Below are 22,786 nucleotides of genomic sequence, written 5' to 3'. Positions count from 1 at the left end.
CCTTTTGAGAACTGAAAAACTGCAAGCTAGTTTTGATCGACATTTTCTGAACAACAAAACTTGGTCATGGTCTTTTTCTCCACCCGCCAATCCCTGATAAATGGAGTTAAAAGTGCTGCTTCTACTTACGTATATTCTTCTCTTTTTAATCCTTTAGTTAAGTTTTAACACATAGAATGTACTTTGTGAAATTTTGTTAAAGTGTTATATTAATCTTTTAATAAAAGTATAATAAAGTTGTGAACTCAAAAAAAAACAAGAACGGTTGCTCCCACCAACACCCCAACCTGGTGATGCTTTGGCTTTACCCAAAAGGGGTACAGGGCGCGGCAGTGGGAAGAGGGGGAGCAGTGGGGGAAACACGTGGGTCAGCGGAAGGGTAGAACTGGGAGGTGGGACACTGATATGAACAGTGGGAATCAAGGAAGGGGGTGTATAGGTGGCCATCTCCGTGCAGTGGGAAAGACCCTGCGTTCCCTGCTCTGGGCAGGTCTCCCCAGCCAAAGCTCAGGGACCTGCTGGGTGGGACGGCGGTACTTTGGAGGCCATAAGGCGGAGCTTGGGAGGCCAGACTTTAGTCCCCAATCCCGAACCGACTCTGGGCCGCCGCCTCCACCTGCGGCGCAGCCCCGAACCCGCGCCTCACTCCCAGCAGAAGCGCCGCGCAGCTGGGGCGTCTGGCGAGGTGCGCGCCTCCCGGCCCCTGCGTGAAGGCTTCGCCACTCGGAGCTCGCGACCAGCCTCTGCCCGAACAAGGGCGGGGTCAGGGTGGCACTTACTAGGATCTGAGACGCGAGCTGCCGCCGAAGACTACAATCCGCCCCGGAATGTGCCTTGGGGCCACTGGCGGAGGGTCCAAGCAGAGCCCAGGAGGCTGGAGGCGCCGCCGCCCACTGGACAGCGCGTCCCAGGTCTGTGTGCTGCGCCCACTCTGCAGCTGCACTTAGGAAACTTTGGTTGCCGTGCTGGCTGCCGAGGGAAGGCAACGAGGACGAAGCCCAGGGCCCCGCGGCCTCTTTGCACCGCGCCCAGTGCTTTCAGGCCCTGGGAGCCCGCACCGCCCGTGCACCCCGACACTCCAGTGTCCCGAGGGGCGAGTGAGACCCAGCGCCAATCCAGGGCCCTCGGGCTTCAGGGGCCTGTCCAGAAACTCAGCCCCGCCATTCCGGGTTTGGGGGCAGCTCGAGTTTGGACCTCGCAGAAATGCGGGTTTCGCCTCCTTCTCTACCACGCCGCGCTAGGAATGGATGAGGCCGCCGGTGGCCGCGGGATGTCTGGGCGGATGCGGGCAGGGTCCTCGCGGGCGCAGGTCGGCGCCGCAGCGGAAGCGGCTCGCGCTCGGCCGCAAGAGCGCGCGGGTCGGAGGGTCGGACTTGGGCGCGTCTGGAGAGGCTGTGGCAGGTGCTGGCTGAGCGCGGAGGGCGCGCTGGGGACTGCAGAGCCGTTTACGGCCACTGACTCGATAAATGGGGGCCAAACAGGGGCGGGCAGCTGGGACTCGGAGCCTCTCGGGCGCACATAGCTTTGGAACCAAAGCCCTGGAACTCCTTACCAGAGATCTGGGGTCCAGAGGCGTGCCATTTCCTAAGGGAAGGCCGCGTGTCCTCGGAGGGTGGTGGGGGGACCGAACCGCAGAGGATGTGGGCTAAACGCCTTTTCGTGTATGGCGATCGCCTCAGCCTGCCTGCTTAGCTCAGAGATCAGGCGATGATCTCTGAGCACCCCGCCCCCATCGGTGCCCCGGCACTGTCGCCCCAGTCACCTTCCTTTGCCCTTCTCAGACAGACCTCGGGCTCGCTCCCTCAGCGCTCCTGAAAATTTGACGAAAAGAGCTTGGTTCCCAGAGCCGGCGGGGACTGTGGGGACGCTTCAGAATCCTTAACAGCTTGGAAAACCCATGACTTTGATTCCCTGAGACTTGGAGGTACAGTTTTGCGTGTCTGTATGTGTACGTTCTGAGCTGAGGGTCTGTGAGCGAGTTGGGGCTGTAGCTGCCCCAGGGCCCAGCCAGAGGCTGGGGGAACACCGAAGTAACTAGGAGAAGACACCAATCCTTTTGGGGAGTGTGTGGGAAAGAGGGCAAACCTTACCAGATACTCCTTCCTGTGAGAAGTTTCTAAATATTTCTTACAAGCTGGTGCCAGGTAAGAGCACTTTCCGTGGCAGGTCATTACATTTCCTAGGACAATCTCAGATGCATTTTTGTTCTTGTACTGCCCCTTTCCTTGCATGGGGGTGACACATTTTGCTTGTGGCAGGCAGACTTGCATCCTTCAGAATGCAGCTGTCCTCTGCATCCTGCCCCTGAGCTGTCCGCTGGGACTCGGGATGTTTTCGCAGCTCTGGGAAGGGCAGGGCAGCACACCTCCAGTCCCTGGTCCATCTAACCCAGAACTGTATTCTTCTCTGGGCCTATGGGCTCTCTCTGTGCCTCTCTGGGCTATAGCAGCCATCTCTGCTCTACACTCCTGCAGGGGATTGAGCATCAGGCTGCTTGGAGATGACTACAGAGACAGCCTGGTGGGATCCTGAGTCAGGAGCTGATAGATAGGAAGTGGGTATGGAATGAGAAAAGTAGAGTTTGCCACAGATTTTCTCTAAGTGTGCATAAGAAGCACTCCCTATTGAATGTCTGGAAGTGGAGCCTGGAATCTTATTTTTAGCAAATTCTTCACGTGATTCTTATGTCCACAGAAGGTGGAGAGGTTCAGGGACCTTGGCCTCTCTCATTGTCAGACCTCACTGCCCAGGAGGATTCTTATTTAGTGATGAATGTTTAGAAATTGACATATATTTAATTCTTTTTTTTTTTTTTTTTGTATTTTTCTGAAGCTGGAAACGGGGAGAGACAGACAGACAGACTCCCGCATGCGCCCGACCGGGATCCACCCGGCACGCCCATCAGGGGGCGATGCTCTGCCCCTCTGGGGCGTCGCTCTGCCACCTGGGGCAGAGGCCAAGGAGCCATCCCCAGCGCCCGGGCCATCTTTGCTCCAATGGAGCCTTGGCTGCGGGAGGGGAAGAGAGAAACAGAGAGGAAGGAGGGGGTGGGGGTGGAGAAGCAAATGGGCGCTTCTCCTATGTGCCCTGGCTGGGAACCCGGGTCCCCGGCACGCCAGGCCGACGCTCTACTGCTGAGTCAACCGGCCAGGGCCTATTTAATTCTTAAGAGGCAAGTGTTTTAGGATTTTTTGAATCCTCACAACCATCAACTGTTAAGTAGATTTTTACCCCCACTTTAGAGATGAGAAAACTGAGGCTCAAAGAGGAAAGTTTTTCCAAGGGTTCGTAATTTGGGGAGAAACAAAGCCTCCTCTGAGCAAGCTGTGTCCCCTTGTGGGTAGCACAAAGGCAGGAATGGAGCAAGCTTGAGGGGCTGAATTTAGAGCCTGAAACCCATTTGTTAATTTCTATATCTTGGATGCCTTCCCCCACCATGGCCAGACAGCTGACTTGATCGGAGGAAGCATGGATGTTTTTTGGAGGTGGAGTAAAAGGCTCAGAGGAAAAGAACATTTCTCTTGGACCAGAAGGAAAACTGGAGGTGGCATGAAGAGAAAACACCATAGGAAAGGCCAAGCCTATCATTTCCAACATGGCTTTTAAAGCATTTCAGCCCTCGTTGCACTGCTGAGTTAGATACCACAAGAATCAGGTACTTACAATAGAACCCTCCTCTGTGGGAAGTTGGCCAGCCAAGAAGCAAGGAGACATAAGATAAAGGACATAAGAACTTCCAAATAAGCCCTGGGGAGCAGGCAAATTTGAGGAATGACTAAGGAGAATTCTCCCACCTTTCCTCCGCAGCCTCCTCATCTGCACAGAACGGGGGCCTGACCGTGCCAGTGGTACTTACAGGGCAGCTCGCGTCCTGCAAAAACACGCACAAGGTTGCCACACATAGGCTCCACACCAGACCCTTCCACAGACGCAGAATCAGTGAAATGTGATTAACTGAACAAACACTGTAGGGATGTCTTAACAAGGAATGAAAAAGATACTAGATTCCAAATGGGAGAGATGTGTGCAACAAATTATTGGTGTCTGTGTAACTCTGAATGGCTTTGATTTCCTTCACAGGAACTGACAGAAAATGCAGCCAGGGAGAGAAGAGACATAAGTGGAGTGTGAAATTTTGAATAATGCTTTCAGGTAACTCTTTATTATATTTCCATTTAGAGTGGGTGTCTGGAGGGGTGAATGTAGTTATGGTTTGAATTGCTTCATTTATCAACAGATATTTTTCATAGGGCTCATATTTCTAAGACCCAGTGCTTTTTCCTTCTTTCTCCTGGCTCCTGGTCTGGCAGGGCAGCAAGCTGGGGGTGAGGCACCGTTCACTCGGTAGACTCGCACCTCATCACCCTCTTCAGCATGCTGCTTCCAGGTTTGGAGCCTTTCCTTTTTTTTTTTTTTCCTTCTCTTTTAAGTGTCTCAGAAGGTCATATTAATTTTCACTCTCCATAGTTCTCTGGGAGATTGACAAAGCAAGCAGACCAAGAATGGAACCCTAGGAAAGAGTAGTACAGAAATGGTGGGCAGAGGAAGAGGTGCCTGTGAAGGGGGCCGCGGGGGAGCTGCCTGAGAGAGAGCAGAGGGAGAGGGTAGCGGCAGGGAGAGTGGGCAGGAAAGCGTCAAGACGGGGAAACTGTCAGCTGGATCCTTGCCGCTCTGAGATGGAGGGCAGAAGAGCTAGAGGTTATGGAGAGCAATCTCAATAGCGTGGTGGGAGCCTTTCTGACCAGTGTGTTTAGAGAATAAATCTTTGTTTTTTTGCCTAAAAAAGTGAGTGTCTGGTCCTTGGGGTGGAATGAAATACCCCAGGGTCCCAGCTGCTCTGTCCACAGACTTGGAGCCATCCTCTCATTTTCAGCCCCGTGCCTCATTGCCACTTGCTGTCACTTGGGGCCCGCTCATCCTAAACTTCAAGGGCCTTGGGGGTAAGCAGCCCTGCTCAGCTCCCTGGTGCTTTCTGGTGCTGCCTCTGCATTGCAAAGGAAGTTGGCCACGCCACCACCCCGGTTCTGTTTCTAAAGCTTGCTTGAAGTTGTTCCTTTGATATCTCTTCTTCAAGTATCTTTGTTCTTCAGAGTATATATCATTTTCATTATTTTAATAACTAAATTGTAATTTTAGTGGCATCTTGAGAGTAGAGAGAGGAGCCAGATGAGTACAGTAAATATGCCATGATGTTAAAGACATTCTAATTTTAAAATAAAAAACAATTTATAAAGCTGTTTAATAATTAATCTTATAATAATGTTGAAATTATTGTACTTGGAAAATGTACCTAAAGGATGTCTTCATTTCGTCTTTCACTTAATAGGTACCATCTATGTTCCCAAAACATTATTTATAGATCCTGAAAATATATTTTAAATATTTTATCTGTTATTTAAATAGGCTGTGGATTAGGGACATGATAAAAATAAAAGTAGGCTAAATTCTGAGATAAAACTTTTTAAAAAGAAGAGTTCAGTGATCAGAAAGACCTGACAAGAAAGTTTTTTCCACAGACATTGTCTGATTTCATCACCACCCACCAGGTGGTGAATGTTGTATGACTGTCCTTCCACAGATGAGGAATCCGAGACTAAGAGGTGAGAGACTTGAGCAGAGCATTCAGCTAGTAAGTAGGGGAGTCGGGACGAAACTATTTTTAGTTGAGCTGTTATCTATTTGGAAGGTGTAACTGAACTTGGGGGTCACTTATGATCTAGAGTATAACAAAGGGTCTGACTGAGTGTGAAGAAGCTATCAGCACTGGGTGCTCAGTGAGCGTTTCACAGGAGGGACAGGAGAGGAGGGTATTTCTGACCTTGGACAGTTGTAGGTGATAGAAACAGTGTCATCACAGGCAGGACTTACCTCTAGAAAGAGTAAATAAGTCAAACTTCATTGTCAGCGTTTCTGCTGTGCAGTTGGCGGAGGCAAGATAAAAGAACCAGTGAAAAAGGATGAGGGCATAAAGACAAGGGGACATTCCAAAAAGGTACTGATTACAAATGAGACACTAGGAAACCAACAATGTACACATGTGGAGAATATTGTATCTGACAACATTTTTCTCTGAAAAATTTAATGTTTAAAGAAGTTTAGGCCCTGGCCAGTTGGCTCAGTGGTAGAGCTTTGGCCTGGTGTGTGGATGTCCCAGGTTTGATTCCAGGTCAGAGCACACAGGAGAGGTGCCCATCTGCTTCTCTACCCCTTCTCTCTCACCTTTCTCTCTCTCTCTCTCTCTCTCTCTCTCTCTCTCTCTCTTCCCCTCCTGCCATGGCTTGATTGGAGTGAGTTAGCCCCAGATGCTGAGGATGGCTCTATGGCTTCTGCCTCAGGCGCTAAGAATAGCTCAGTTGCTGAGCAACGGAACAATGTTCCAGATGGGCAGAGCATCACCACCTAGATGGCTTGCTGGGTGGTTCCCAATCAGGGCACATGCAGGAGTCTGTCTCTCTACCTCCCCTCCTTTCACTGAATAAAAAAATAAAATAAAGAACTTTAGTCTGGCCTGTGGTGGCGCAGTGGATAAGGCGTTGACCTGGAACGCTGAGGTTGCCCATTTGAAACCCTGGCTGCCTGGTCAAGGCACATATGGAAGTTGATGCTTCCTGCTCCTCCCCACCTTCTCTCTCTCTCTTCCCCTCCTGCCATGGCTTGATTGGAATGAGTTAGCCTCAGGTGCTAAGGATGGCTCTATGGCTTCTGCCTCAGGTGCTAAGAATAACTCAGTTGCTGAGCAATGGAGCAATGCCCCAGATGGGCAGAGCATCACCACCTAGTAGTGGGCTTGCTGGGTGGTTCCCAGTCGGGGCGCATACAGGAGTCTGTCTCTCTACCTCCCTCCTTTCACTGAATAAAAAATAAAGAACTTTAGCCTGGCTTGTGGTGGTGCAGTGGATAAGGCGTTGACCTGGAACGCTGAGGTTGCTCATTCGAAACCCTGGCTTTGCCTGGTCAAGTCACATACGGAAGTTAATGCTTCCTGCTCCTCCCCACCTTCTTTCTCTCTCTCTCTCTCCCCCCTATCTAAAATGAATAAATAAAATCTTTTAAAATTTTTTAAAATAAATTTTTAAAAAAGAACTTTAATGGAGGGATTAAACAAAAAGAAAAAAAAAAACACCTCCTAGACAACAGTATGGTGATCACCAGAGGGAAGGGGGGTAGAAGAGGGGAAGGGGGATGAATGGTGATGGAAAGGGATTTGATTGGGATTAGTGAATTCAATATACAGAAGAGGCACTATAGAATTGTATATATATGAAACCTATATAATTTTATTAACCTCTGTCACCCCAATAAATTAAATGAAAAAAATTAAAGACAAGAAACAATTTCAAATTGCTCTACTAAATGTGAACAGTTTAAAAAGTGAGCAACCCAGGGGGCTTTATAATGAACAAAGAATAAGCCTCATGGAGTTGTTTATGATAGACAGTTCTCAGGGTGAGGGTCTGCTTACATCCACATGACACATAAATTCACTAGTTGCCTTGAGCTAGTAATTCCACTGCTCAGCTTCTCCAAGGCCTGGGGCACAGCACCCTCACTTCCCACAGGCCCCCTCGGCAGCAGCAAGTGTGCTGCTAGCCCCGTTCATCTCCCAGAACCTGATGCCAACCTTGAGGCAAGTTATGACAAAGTTGTGTTGTGGAGAAAGGCTTTTACATGATCAGAGGTGAGAAGGTTTGAAAATCTTTCTGAAAGTTTCTTACAAGACTTTATTTTGCCTGACCAGACGGTGGCGCAGGGGATAGAGCATCAGACTGGGATGCCTACAACCCAGGTTTGAGACCCCGAGGTCGCCAGCTTGAGCGTGGGCTCATCTGGTTTGAGCAAGGTTCACCAGCTTGGACCCAAGGTCACTGGCTCGAGCAAGGGGTCACTGGGTCTGCTGTAGCCCCACGGTCAAGGCACATATGAGAAAGCAATCAATGAACAACTAAGATGTCGCAAAGAAAAACTGATGATTGATGTTTCTCATCTCTCTCTGTTCCTGTCTGTCTGTCCCTATCTATCCCTCTCTCTGACTCTCTCTATGTCTCTGTAAAAAAAAAAAAAAAAAAAAAAAAAAAAAAGAACCTAATGTTAAAAAAAAGAAAAGACTGTATTTTTTTTTAAAAAAAAGAAAGAAAATATTTTTTTAAAAACAAGATTGGCTCAAATACTAAAAACTATGTGAGAGTATAATATCAAAATATGGTGTATGGAAACTTGTTCTCATTTGAATATCTGTTTCACAAATGCTGCTTTTGGTCAAAGGTATTTTTTATATTATTGATACTGTTCTCTTCTTGAACTGCAGTTACTAAGTGGTTTCTATATATGATATTATGTTCATTACTTTAATAAACACATTTGTATGTGAAAAATGCTACAAGAAGGTTAATTTTGAATCATTGTCTCACGTGAGCTCTTTTCAGATGCTTTGCATTCAGACTAGGCCTCTGAGTTGGGACTCACACGGTCAACAATCCTAAAATTCCTGAGCTCCTGAGTTGCAGGTATGTCTGGCTCTGGAATAGCCTTTATAGAACATGAAATCACAGTATTCACTTTCGTCCTATGTATGTATGTGTCTATTGACTAGTTCTTTGCTTAGTATTGAGAGTGACACCAATGTGGAAATGAGTAAGGGTATTCTTTTGAATACTGCTTTTCAGGAACATAGTAACGGAAGCTTTTTGAACATCTAGGCATAAACCCTATTGACAATACCACAAAACTTGAACTGTGCTGTAAATATTAATACCTAATATGGCCCTTTATCAAATTATGAAACATATCCCACAGAAACACTATGCTCTTCTGTATACATGTTCCATTTTACAATAAATAGATAAGAGCAGTAAAAAGTAATAATAAAATGGACACCTATATCCATGCCGCCCAGGGAGAGAAACGGAACATTACCTGAGCCGTAAAAGCCCCTGGTGTCTCCCTTTCAGACTGTATTGTTCTCTTTTTTCCTACCCACCCCCAAGAGATCATTTTCTCTTGATTTTTGTTTTAATCATTCCCTTTGCTTTATTTTATCTTCAGTTTCACATTTGTGTATGATTCTTAAGTAAATTAATTGTTTATTTTTGAAAAACTGGGTAGCAAGCACAAAAATGACTGAGTAAAGGAAGGTCAGTATTGTGAATATGTGATGAAATCTCTCAGGAGAAGGTAAGCTGAAGTCTCTGGATCTTAGTTCGCCTCCACATACTTGAGTGTTTACAAGAGCCCATTCTGGGCAAGGTCAGGAGTGAGTCCTGGGAATCATAGAGTTCACCATTACAGGGCTCTGACAGAGCTGTAGTGCAGTGTTCGATATGCAAAGGGAACAGGTGTTTATTCTGTCCCCTCTGGAGCTCATGACTTATCCCCAGGTCTCAGAGAAGATCAAAGCAGAACCATCAAGCAGGGCTGAAATGAGTTCCATTGGCTACCCCAGAAAGCAGGGCATTGAGGAAAGAGCAGAGATGTGGTCAAGATAAAACAAGTAGACTAAAGAACTGAGGGCAGGCTCACCCTGGGCATTTGGTCCGCAGTTAAAATGGCAAAATGGCAGTGTGATCTCAGAGATGATGTCTGTGCACATCCCTTATCCTGGCATCTTCTCTCACTATCTTCCTGGGGATTTTCTGTGTCTTTCCTCTCTAATCATATCTAGCCTCTGGTATCTTGTTTCTTCTTTCGTGTTCTGCCATTTCATCTTGGTAGATTACAACCTCCAGTAGATTCTAATTCTTGACTGATGGTTTGGCTAGATACAGAATTTTAAACTGGGGGTCATTTTTTCCTTCAGATTTTAAAAAACAGCCCTCCACTGTCTTTCATTGTTGTTGTATCTGAAGCCATTCTAATTCTTGATCCTTTAGTGTGTGACTTACCCACTCCTCTCCCCCTCCCACCTCCAAATTTGCAAAATTTTTGTTTTCACTGTTATAGAAATTTATAACCATGTGGCATGGTCAGGGTCTGTTTTCATTCATTGTTCTATGTTCTGATCAGGTAACTCATGTCCCTGATGTCTAGAGAATTTTCTTGACCTTACTGACCATTTCTTCTCCTGGTCTCCATCTGCACTGTTTCCTCCCACTGGAACTACTGTTAGTTGGATGTTGGATGCTCTGGTCTAGTTCTCTGATTTCCTTATTTTTTCCTCTTATGTCCTTTTGTCTTAACTGTGTTAGAGATTTTGTCAACATTATCATTTAACTCTTCTATTTAGTTTTGCTTTTTGTATCATGTTTTTACCTTTTGAGAGCTCTTTTCATAGCCTCTGAATATTATACTTTTCATAGAATTTTATTCTTTTTTCTTGGTTACAACATCTTATCCCTTTGATAATAGGCTTTTGCAGTTTTCATTTTCCTGACTAATATCTGTTTCCTCCAAGTTTTTTTCTTTTCTATTTGTTCTGGTTTCTGGTTGTGTGTGTGTGTGTGTGTGTGTGTGTGTGAGAGAGAGAGAGAGAGAGAGAGAGAGAGACACACACACACAAATAGGAAGAGAGAGAGATGAGAAGCATCAATTCTTCATTGCAGCTCCTTAGTTTTTCATTGTCTTCTTTCTCATATGTGCCTTGACGGGGGTGGGGGGAATACAGCAGAGAGAGTGACCCCTTGCTCAAGCTAGCAACCTCAGGCTCAAGCCAGCGACCATGGGGTCATGTCTATGATCCCACACTCAGGCCAGTAACCCTGCGCTCAAGCTGGTGAGACCACGCTCAAGCCAGATGAGCCCGTGCGCTAGCCGGCGATCTCGGGGTTTCAAACCTGGGTCCTCTGCGTCCTAGTCCAATGATCTATTCATTGAGCCACCGCCTGGCCAGGCTTTCTATATTTTTAATGTAAGAGGCTTTTTGGTTTACTGTTTGTTTGTTTTGATGATCTTTTGATTAAAGGGGTTGGATTAAAAGCCAATGAGAAGCCTTGAGCACATCGTGAGACTTGTCACCTTTGAGCGTCACTGTAGGGTGACCTGGGGGCACGTTGGGAAGCCGTGTGCTCAGTGCTCTCAGGCAGATCAGACCCTTGAGAGAAGAGAACAGCAACTTTTCCCTGAAGGATGAGGGTAAAGCTGGCAGCCTTCTTAGAGCCATGTTGGGGGAGAAGGCCCCGAGTCCCTTCATTTAGTTGTCAGGGAGAATACTTATTCCCCTTTTTTTGTCCTCAGACACGCCCAGTGTTTCCTAGTCCAGAGACCCTCTATTTCACCATTGCTAGAAAATAAACCTCTGGACATCTCCTGTGGGAGGGGCGGCTTGGAGTGAAGGAATGACCTGAGGCCGTTTTCTCAGATGGGTAGATTCTCTGATGCTGCAGGTCTGATAAGCTTCAGGTAATGCAGCTGCTTCTGATCCAAGATGGGATCCTTCGAGTAGCAAGGACCTAAGGATCTCACTGCTGCTCCCATAGCTTTTTACCTAATCCTTCTTATTTTAGCTGTACTCTCCCCCTCCTACCCCAATTCTACAGCTTCTCGTGCTGTCTCTTTCAAGGGTTCTGCAGTGTACATGGGCTTAGTTCACAGCTTTGCCACCAGTGACTTGAAGGACAGCCTTTGCAAGTTGGCGGAGTCACTTACCACTGCTTTCTGGCTTCCAAAATGCTGTTCTCGTCTCTCCTTTTCCTGCTGTCCTTGTGAGTTTATGTCTTTTTTAGAAATTCTTTAGTTTTTTAGGGGATTTCAGTAAGGGGCAAAATTAGGCGTGTGTGTTCTGCCATATTTACTCTAACTATAACCACGTGCTGAAATCTTTTCCTAAAGTTTGATTATATGAGTATAAAGAGAGCCTGAATTATGACAAATAACTGTGCTATTTTAAGCCTCTAGGGCAGGGGTCCCCAAACTTTTTACACAAGGGGCCAGTTCACTGTCCCTCAGACCGTTAAGGGCCGGACTATAAAAAAAACTATGAACAAATCCCTATGCACACTGCACATATCTTATTTTAAAATAAAAAAAACAAAATGGGAACAAATACAATATTTAAAATAAAGAACAAATAAATTTAAATCAACAAACTGACCAGTATTTCAATGGGAACTATGCTCCTCTCACTGACCACCAATGAAAGAGGTGCCCCTTCTGGAAGTGCAGGGAGGGGGAGGATAAATGGCCTCAGGGGTCGCATGCAGCCTGCGGGGCCGTAGTTTGGGGACCCCTGCTCTAAGGCTTTGCACAGGAGTATTCTTTACTTCTCTTTTCCTCCTTTGTTTGCCTGTCAAACTCTTAGGCAATCTTCAAGACCCATCTCAAATAGCCCCTTTGAAGCCCCTTGTGTCCCAAGCTATTAAAGTCATGTGAGTCCTGACCAGGCAGTGGCGCAGTGGATAGAGCGTCAGTCTGGGACACGGAGGACCCAGGTTTGAAACCCCAAGGTCGCGGCTTGAGTGCGGGCTCACCAGCTTGAGCACAGGGTCGCCGGCTTGAGCGTGGGATCATAGACATGACACCCTGGTCTCTGGCTTAAGCCCAAAGGTCACTGGCTTGAAGCCCAAGGTCACTGGCTTGAGCAAGGGGTCACTTGCACTACTATAGCCCACCCCCCCTCAAGGCACATAGGAGAAAGCAACCAATGAACAACTAAGAAGACTAAGGAGCCCCACGAAGAATTGATGCTGCTTCTCATCTCTCTCCCTTCCTGTCTTGTCTGTCCCTGTCTGTCCCTCTCTCTGTCTCTCTCTCTCTGTCTCTGTCACACACAAAAAAAGTCATGTGTGTTCTCATGACTTAAACTCATGACCAGCTGCTTATACAGTATCTCTTCCAAACAACCGTTTAGCACCTCATGGCCAGGGCTTGTCCCTTTGTAGCTCGGTGTCCAGCACATATTAGGGGTTTATAGCTGTTAAACAGTTGAATTAATTTCTGTGTCATGTTTCTCTTTCCCCTTTGTCTTCATTTTCCTTCTGTTCTCTTCATCTTTTCTTCTGTTAAGAGGCTGTTATATTTCTTATTTATTCTCCAGTAGAAATTATCCAGTAGATATTCATGTCCTATATTCTTAATTTTAAATGTAAATTAGTAGAATAATATTTTCTAATTCTTATAAATTACCTAATTAAATGAAATAGATTTAAATATTATATAAACTCCATTTGATTTTTCTCCTCAGTTCTAAGGACTTTTAAAAGACACACATTCTCTTGGCTCTAGATAAAGATATTCTTAACAATAAAGGAATTATCTGTTGCAGGAGTTTGCATCTAAGTTATCTAAATAAACAGAAAATTTTTTTCGGTTTTCATGATAAAAAATAAATGTTTATAAATTCTACATGTCTTCATTCATGTTTCCAGCCTAGAAAATTCCTTTTTCAGAGCAAATGTACTGCTGCTAAAATGGAACCCAACAGTATATTGCTAGCCCCATAATGTGGTCGGTGCATGATTTAAATAATGAATCAAGAAAAATATATAATCACATGCTCACCATTCCTGTCTCAGTGTGAATTCCAGGCACATGTCAATTATTTTAACATCTTGTAGTCTAAATAATTTTTAATCCTTAAGAGTAACATAGAAATGCCCCTCAAATTGAAAATCTAGACATAGTCGCACTATTTAACTAATGAGCATGTTTAAGTAATAATATAAACTAAGACTTTTTACATTAAGCTACCATAAATATGCTCTATTTTAATTGATTCAGTTGCAGTTACATAGAATCCTGGCTTCTTTGCTTATATTCGTATTTTAGTATTTTAAAAATATTTTTCACAAGTAGAAAATAAGTAGATTATTGTTTAATGTGGGATTTAGGAAAGTACTAAATTGGTGTTATAACATAAATATTCAGTTAAGATTCTGAAAGCAAATTTTAGTTTGTAAGTTCCTAAAGCTTGCTACTAGTCTAAAACTTTTAATTTTGAAATTCACTATTTTGGCATGTATTTATTAATAACATAATCTCATTTACTACCTCTATACAGGTAGTCCCAGCTTACGAACAAAATAGGTTCTGTAGGTTTGTTCTTAAGTCAATTTGTATGTAAGCTGGAACAAGTACGTTTACCTATTAAATTCAACTTAGACAGATTTTTGTCTTAACATAGTATTTATTTTTACCTTTCTGTGCATATAAATAATATAAATACTTAAACATTTCCAAACCTACAGAACCTGTTTTGTTGGTACCAGAGAACTCTGTACATATTTCAGACATTGTGAATAACAACATGAATATAAATGGAGTATGTTGATTCTGGCTAATCTTTTGTCTTCATCTTCTTTGATAAGCAAGTATTGATATCTGACTTTTGAAGATGAATGAAGGTGTAGAAATTTCAAGTGATGGAAATTCCCTGATCAAAGCAGTCCATCAGAGCCGGCTCCGCCTCACAAGACTCCTGCTAGAAGGTGGCGCTTACATCAATGAGAGCAATGATCGCGGGGAAACACCTTTAATGATTGCTTGTAAGACCAAACATGTTGATCACCAGAGCGTCAGTAAAGTCAAAATGGTTAAATACCTGTTAGAAAACAGTGCTGATCCCAACATACAGGACAAATCTGGGAAAACTGCTCTGATGCATGCTTGCTTAGAAAAAGCTGGTCCTGAGGTTGTTTCCTTGCTCCTACAGAATGGGGCTGACCTCAGCTTGCAAGACCATTCTAGTTACTCCGCCCTTGTTTATGCTCTAAATTCAGAAGATAGAGAGACTCTGAAAGTTCTACTGAGTGCTTGCAAGGCAAAAGGAAAAGAGGTCATTATCATAACAACAGCAAAATCGCCCTCTGGCAGGCACACTACCCAACAGTACTTAAATATGCCTCCTTCGGATATAGACGGGTGTCATTCCCCATCATCCACCTGTGCCACTCCTTCAGAAATAGACATAAAAACAGCCTCATCGCCACTTTCACATTCTTCTGAAGCTGAATTAACACTCTGTGGCTTTAAAGATCTGGAGCCCTCAGGAAGCAGAGATGATACCCAGGACTCGGGCTCCCCAGTAAGGAAGGCTTCTATGGCCCTTAATGAATCCAAGCTACCCCCAGCTCCACCCTGGATCAAGAGCCATCCCTCATTAATGCACCAGAACAGAGTGGCCTCTTTGCAAGAGGAGCTCCAGGATATTACTCCAGAGGAAGAATTATCCTACAAAACCAATGGGCTGGCATTTTCCAAGCGATTCATCACTAGGCACCAAAGTATTGACATAAAAGACACGGCACATTTGCTAAGAGCCTTCGAACAGGGCAGCTCAAGAAAGATGTCATATGATGAAATAAATTATCAGTCATCTTTTTCAGAAGGAAATCAGCAATGTGTTGATAACCCTGTTGACCAGGACCCAGACTCTAACCAGACAGTATTTGCTTCCACCTTGAGAAGTATAGTTCAAAAAAGAAACTCAGGGGCAAATCACTATAGCTCTGATTCCCAGCTCTCAGCTAGTCTAATCCCTACAACTTTAGAAGATGGCAAAGCACTTATTGGAAAGAAAAAAATCCTTTCACCATCTCCTTCCTTGTTGTCAGGGTCCAAAGAATTGTTGGAGAACATCCCCCTGGGTCCCCTGAGCAGGAGAAATCATGCAGTTATAGAAAAACGTAGTTCAGGAGCTTTCTCTTTAGATCACAGTATCACCCAAACCAGACCAGGGTTTCTGCCACCCTTAAATGTGAATCCACACCCTCCCATCTCAGATATCCATGTCAACAAGGTTTCCAGCCTTCTTTCTTGTAGTCAAAAAGTGCTTATGCCACCAGTTCCTATTTTCCCCAAAAGTAAAAGAATGTTGTTAAGGAGACAATCATTGCAAACAGAACAAATTAAGCAGTTAGTAAATTTTTAAGAGATGGCTAGAAAACACATTTTGTTCAAATGTCTGTATCAGAGAAATATACAACTAGGGAAGAAATCTCAAATGTTCATCCTTTTAAGTCTTGTATTGGTTGGTCCATAATAGTTAGAAGGATCAACATGTGCCGTGTATCATACTGGGCACTGGACACAAATAATATATAGTTTTTCTAAATTGAATTTTATTGGGGTGACCCTGATTAACAATTCTACAACACATCTCGTCAAGTCCTCATCCATCACCATTAATCCCCATACACCCCCAAATCACCACACTGTGTCCCTGTCCATGAGGGGTATTTCTGTCCTTTGCTCTGTCCCTCCACTTCCTCACCCAGCTGTCCCACCTCCCCACCCCACAGCTGTCCACCTGCTCTCTATGAGTCTGTTTCTCTTTTATTAGTTCATTTTGTTCATTAATATATAGCTTCTGGTAAGGGAATTCTCTCAAACAAAAGTAAAGCTATTTTTCTCAAGACCTCCAATGTTTAATAACCTTCATGTCATGTGGCCCAACCTTTTAATTTAAACAAAGATCAACAAAGAGAAGGTCACAAATGTTGGAGATAACTTTAAATTTTTTTTTTCATATTTGCCAAATATTTTATTAGGAAACATTGAGTTCTGGTCTTTTTTTATTTTTTTAACATTTCAAGTCAGTAAATAAGATTGTAGTTTTCCATGATGCCGAAAGCATAAAAAAAGAAGAAAAAACTCACAACTATAAAATGTTCTATGATCTATAAGCTGAAACTACAAAGAAAGGATGAACTCATTCTTTTAAAATGTTGACTGCAGGTAGATGAAAATCTAATTAAAATTTTAATAGTCAACCATGATAGTAGCCTGGAGCAGCTATTATTCCTGTTGTCAACTTAATCAATGCTAAATGGCAGTTTAGTTTTACTTGCTAGTAATAAAATGTGCCAAGTGTTTATGTGCTGTTTTTGTTCTTTAAACATTTACACAAAAATGTTATCTGATGGAATCTTCTTTCTTCATATCATTTAATTCCTGTTATTCTTTCTGAAGCCTATCAATAGGTTCCCCCAAAAAAGATATTTTAAACTTAAAAAGCATTCCTCATATCAAATTATTATTCTTTCTAAAAACAATCAAAAAAATCTCAAAAGTTTTAGATTTACCACACAAATAGAAACTAAATGCTTGCTTCATTTTAGAAAATGAAAACTAATTATTAGATTAGCCTAGTTAAAATTAAGAAAGCCAGTAGAAACTTAATTACAAAATATACTAAATTCAGTCAATATTAAATAATATCTTTTTATTTCTGATATATAATTATTAGACATTTCTATAATAAGGATAGAGAGGGATAATTTCCTTAGTGTGACATTCCAATCATGTAGTATTTTAGAACCTGTGAATAATTTTTAACAAAATAAATAAATACCATGCTACCATTATAAAATACTATAAAATGACTATATTATCTGTACAATTTCAAAATATGGTGTTTATACAAAGAATCCTCATTTCAATTTAGCAGTTTACAACAAAGAATAAATCAAACTATTCAAAATCTGAATGTATTAATTTGATGTAGTCATATACAACTTTATTTCTTTGCGTTCTATCAATAAGAGGAGAGCCTAACAATTGGCATGATGCTGTCCTTAGTAATTTGATATAAGCAAGTTGTAATGTATATAGTAATTATTTAATTTTCTTATGGCTTTTATTTGGAAAAAACTGGAGGTGTTCCACTTAATGTTTTGAAGAACAATGTTTTGAATTAATATTAATTATATTAGAAATATTTTTTGATTTGGAACTTAGAATTGTACTTGATGTTTATAAGTAGCTAAACCCTTTTTGCTAGTTCTAATAGTGAGAAAAGTGCTTGGCTTTAAGTTGTAAGGATACAGTTGGAAGAATATGTAAATAGATTAATTCATAAACAAAATGGTATCAATAAAGATTTAAAGTGTCATTTTGATTATCGCTCATTTTTATTTATCTCAAATACTAATGATAAATATTTCAACATCATCTCAAGAAAAATTGTGCCATATGTTACTGGGAGTAAATAGAAAACTAAGAGAAAATAACTTTTGTTGCTATTCTCACCCCAGTATGCAAAAAACATTTAATAGGATTAAAACTGTCCGCCATATTTGGAAGAATATGTAGTCATCTATCAATCCTAAGAATACTTAAAGGGCTGAGGTTGTTTGAGCCTGGTTGTAAAGTCATCCCATGGGACTTTTCATTCCATTAAGTAGAATATATCACTGGCATCCCAATGATAAGTCACAGATGTTTGCAACATGAATCAGACATGTATGTAGGTCCAGAGGTTTGGAGTTTTTTTTAGCTCTTGAATTCACAAAGTAGCAACAGATTCTCACAGCCAGTATTTCAATTAAATATTTTTTTTAATTTTATTTATTTATTTATGTATTTTTTTTACAGAGACAGAGAGTGAGTCAGAGAGAGGGATAGACAGGGACAGACAGACAGGAACGGAGAGAGATGAGAAGCATCAATCATCAGTCTTTCATTGCGCATTGCAACACCTTAGTTGTTCATTGACTGCCCTCTCACATGTGCCTTGACCATGGGCCCTCAGCAGGCCGAGTAACCCCTTGTTGGACCCAGCGACCTTGGGTTCAAGCTGGTAGGCTTTTGCTCAAACCAGATAAGCCTGCGCTGGCGACCTCGGGGTCTCGAACCTGGGTCCTCCGCATCCCAGTCCGACGCTCTATCCACTGCGCCACCGCCTGGTCAGGCTCAATTAAATTTTTTGAACTCTTACTGCATTCTTTCACCCCAACAAAGGGATAAAGAAGAAAGGGACAATGACCAGCCTCAATGAAGATCTACAGCAGCAACCAAATACAAAACAGCTCAGCCACCAGATTCAGCCAGTCTGGTCCCGTAAGCATGCAGAAGCATAGAAACAAAAGAGCTTTCTTACAGGACAGGAGGCTGGGTGAGCCCTTTCAAGCCCTACCTATTTTCTCTTGATGCCACCATCAAGAGTGGTAGTAGTTTTATTATTTAAAAATGTGTAGTAAATACTGACCAGGCAGTGGTGCAATGGGTAGAGCGTGGACTGGGACACAGAGGACCCAGGTTCAAAACCCCAAGGTTGCCGGCTTGAGCATGGCTCACCAGCTTGAGCATGGGGTCTGGCTTGAGCATGGGATTATAGACATGACCTCATGGTTGCTGGCTTGAGCAAGGAGTCACTCACTGTGCTGTAACCCCCCCCATCATCATCATCATCTTTTTCTTCTTCTCCTCCTCCTCCTCCTCCTCCTCCTCCTCCTCCTCCTTCTTGTGACAGAGAGACACACACACACAAAGGGACAGTTAGGGACAGACAGACAGGAAGGGAGAGAGATGAGAAGCATCAATTCTTCATTGCAGCACCTTAGTTACCTTAGTTGTTCATTCATTGATTTCTCATATGTGCCTTGACCAGGGAGCTACAGCAGACCAAGTGACCCCTTGCTCAAACCAGCTACCTTGGGCTGAAGCTGGTGAGCCTTGCTCAAACCAGATGTACCCGCACTCAAGCTGGTGACCTCGGGGTTTCGAACCTGGGTCCTCTGCATCCCAGTTCAATGCTCTGTCCACTGCACCACCACCTGGTCAGGCTAACCTTTATCTCTTGAGCTTTTCTATCCCCTTTGCTACCACCTTAATTCAGAGCTTCATCTCCTTGAATTTCTAGATTCCAAGTCTCCTTCTCATGGTCTTGAACCACTTTCTCACACTCAAAACTGATTATAACACTTCCCTGCTTAAAATGGTATGACTCACACCAACAGCATAAGAGAAAATTAATCTGGCCCCGGCTAAGTGTCCTGCTTGATAGCATGGTGCCTCCACAAATTTTTCTAATCAGATCAGATTAGGCTCTTACCCACTTAGAGTCCCTTTGCTCATGTCCCTCTGTGGGAAAGGCCCTTTTCTCTCTAAATCTACCTGGTGAATATTGTTCATCATTCAAGACACAACTTAAGTGTTTTCTATCAATTAGAACAACTGCTGTCTTCTCACAACCTGGTGAAGAGTTCCATCATAGGAGTTGTGGAAAATGCCCAACTTATTATTTACAGGTCTTTCTCTACCAGGCTGTGTGATCCTTGAGGTTGGAATCTTTTCTGAATTCTTAGGGGGAAAAAAGAAACAGCCTCAGCACAAATACATCAAATAGATGCCTCCCCCCTTCCTCCTCACAGAGTCCCTACTGAGCTCTGAAGTCGTATATCTCCCTCATGAAAGACACAAGTGAGTGAACAAATCATGGTCTCTGGATGAAGGTTGACGGATACAAAGAAGGAAGACAGTCACAGTGAAGAGTGTAAGAGTGACATTGATGTGGAACACTAGAGCAAACACTTCGAGCTCCTGCTTCTCAGGTTCCAGGAGCTTCCAGACCCTGCCCTGCTTCTTCTGAGACCTGGTCATCAGCTCTTCCTGCTTTCTCGGATTCATTATACTTCACTGTAGACAAGGAAGTTCTCAGCTATTTTCCTTGCATTGATCCATGAGTATATGATCATAAACACATTGTAGGAACCAACAAAGTGGGCTCACATCTTAAAATTTCTAAGTGAGAAAGCTTTTTTTCTATATATTCACTAGGTACCTAATTTTTTTGATTGCAAGGGAAAAAATCCAAGACCCTAGCTCCAACAAACAAGTAAATAATCTATTCTGAGTAAAAATCAACAATTTGCCACTAGATAAATTAATATGTATCTGGATAATTAGCAATTATATCACTCTTAAAGAGCCATAAACTACTGTGCTTATAAAAGCTCTTTAATTTTTATTTTTTTTGAACAAGGGATCTCATACCAAAGTATCTTCTAGGGATAGGACTGCTCTGCCAGGCTTGGGAAATAACCCTCGAATTCTACTGGACCTCAACACTAATACACTAGACCTGAGAACCAGGAGGGGAAAAATAGCTGGCACTTAAACCTTTACTTATTTTGCATCTGTAAACTTCTTCCCAAATATTTCCTATGTATAGAAATGCCCATAAAAACATATAATTTTATATAAATAGTATGATACCATACACATTTTGCAGCCTTTAGAATTTTTTCATATTAATAATTTTATTGTCTATATAGTATTTCATGGCATTCTTATAATACATTAAATTTTAAAACAATATTAGTTAACCAAATTGTAAAGTGTCTGTTCAAGTCTTCTGCCTATTTTTAGTTGGGTTATTCAGCTTCTTTTCTTTTACTTTCCCTTTGTATTTTATTTCCAATCATTTAAAAGCACCATTATACTATGTGGTATAATACCACAATTCAAACAATACACAATTATTTTCATTTATGAAATGTTTATGGCCCTGGCCAGTGGCTTAGTGAATAGAGCGTCGGCCCAGAATATGGACATCCCAGGTTTGATTCCCAATCAGGGCACACAGGAGAAGTAACCATCTGCTTCTCTTCCCTCCCCTCTTCCCCTTTCTTTCCTCTTCCCCTCCCGCTGCCAGTGGCTCAGTTGGTTCCTGCATTGGCCAGGGCACTGAGGATAGCTCAGCTGGTATGAGTGCATCAGCTTCAGGTGCTAAAAACAGCTCAGTACTTGAGCATCAGTCCCAGATGGGGTTGATGGGTGGATCCTAGTCGGGGCACATGTAGGAGTCTGCCTCACTATCTCCCCTCCTCTCACTTGGGGCTCTAGCAGAGAGAGGGCTGAGAGGACTAGAGTCACGAAAAGAGAATGTGAAGTTGGTGGCACAGGGAGAAACACTGGGGGACGGCCACCAGAACCCCTGTGCTGAGTCTTTCTCCAGTACCGCTGTAGCCATCTTTCCTCAGCTTCTTTTCAAGAATCAGTTTATAGTTCTTCACAAATTCGAAGTATAGCCCTTTTGTCAGAAATGTGTTAATGGTATCTTTTGATGAGAAGTTTTTGATTTTGATAAAGCCCATTAATCATTTTTTCCATTTATGGTTAGTGTGTTATGAGAATTCGTTGCCTTAGGGGCAGAGGAAATAGGGAAAGGTTAGGAAATATTTTACAATTTTATGTCAATTATAACTCAATAAAACTGAAATTTAAAAAAATAAATCACTGCCTACTCCAAAGTAATGAAAGCAATTCCCTCTTATTCTCTTCTATATGCTTTGTGGTTTTAACTTTTGCATTTAGGCCTAAAATTGAACTCAACTTATTATTCGTGTATGGTATAAAGTAGGAATCAAGTAGGGATCATTTATTTCCCCTATAGATATCCATTAATATTTTACTTTTCAATAGAATAATTTTATAATATTTTTACATATTTTTGTTCCTGAGAACACTTTGAAATATACCTTTAAATCTTAATCTGAGTGACAGGTGATATATTTCTCAATATAAAAATTTGCCTTAAGACTAATATTTTTAAAAGTATTATCAAGGGTAAGATAATCAAGTACCAAAAATAATCTTCTTAAAAAGTGAATTTTATTTCAGTCTTCATTAAAAATACAGTTCATTTACGCCTGACCTGTGGTGGCAGAGCGGATACCGCGTCGACTCGGAACACTGAGGTCGCCAGTTTGAAAGCCCAGGCTTGCTGGTCAAGGCACGTATGAGAAGCAAGTACGAGTTGGCACTTCCCGCTCCTCCCCCAATTTCTCTCTCTCTCTCTTTCTCTCCCTTTTCTAAAATCAATAAATCTTTTTTAAAAATGCATTTCATTTATAAATTCAACTCCCTTTATATAAGTAAAGCATAGTCATTTTAGAAAATGTATAAGTTAAATATTCTTTACTGTAATTTTAAAAGTTGCTGCAATTGTTAAAATTTTATGGTTGTGAAATTGTACCTTTTGATTTTGGCAAACAATAACAAAAAGTGAAGTTTTAGGTGTTATTTGACAACTAGTACTGCATTCAATTGGAGCTAAAAAGGGGAAATATGACTGTTTTAAGTATATGTCTACAGTGTTTCACATTTTTTATTACTGCTGTCTGGCTATGTATGTGAT

The 22,786-nt window shown here is 42.6% G+C and overlaps 1 protein-coding gene across 7 annotated transcripts; it reads left to right on the top strand.

The window, feature by feature from the left end:
* The first annotated feature begins 586 nt into the window (after positions 1-586).
* Positions 587-17,758, top strand: ANKRD34B (ankyrin repeat domain 34B). 7 transcript variants are annotated; one of them, XM_066273676.1, is made up of 6 exons: positions 587-911; positions 1,782-1,924; positions 3,445-3,655; positions 4,081-4,152; positions 8,414-8,504; positions 14,235-17,758. In XM_066273676.1, the coding sequence occupies exon 6, from the start codon at positions 14,261-14,263 to the stop codon at positions 15,794-15,796; it is 1,536 nt and encodes a 511-aa protein (XP_066129773.1). In that variant the 5' UTR covers positions 587-911; positions 1,782-1,924; positions 3,445-3,655; positions 4,081-4,152; positions 8,414-8,504; positions 14,235-14,260; the 3' UTR covers positions 15,797-17,758. The 7 variants fall into 7 exon arrangements, with proteins under 7 accessions (XP_066129773.1, XP_066129774.1, XP_066129772.1 ...); XM_066273677.1 differs by lacking the exon at positions 3,445-3,655 and having other exon boundaries at positions 1,786-1,924; XM_066273675.1 differs by lacking the exon at positions 3,445-3,655 and having other exon boundaries at positions 8,424-8,504.
* The last annotated feature ends 5,028 nt before the right edge of the window (positions 17,759-22,786 follow it).

Source organism: Saccopteryx bilineata, chromosome 4 (assembly GCF_036850765.1).
Source record: "Saccopteryx bilineata isolate mSacBil1 chromosome 4, mSacBil1_pri_phased_curated, whole genome shotgun sequence".
Classification (NCBI taxonomy): Eukaryota; Metazoa; Chordata; class Mammalia; order Chiroptera; family Emballonuridae; genus Saccopteryx; species Saccopteryx bilineata.
This window is presented reverse-complemented; position numbering and strand designations above follow the sequence as displayed.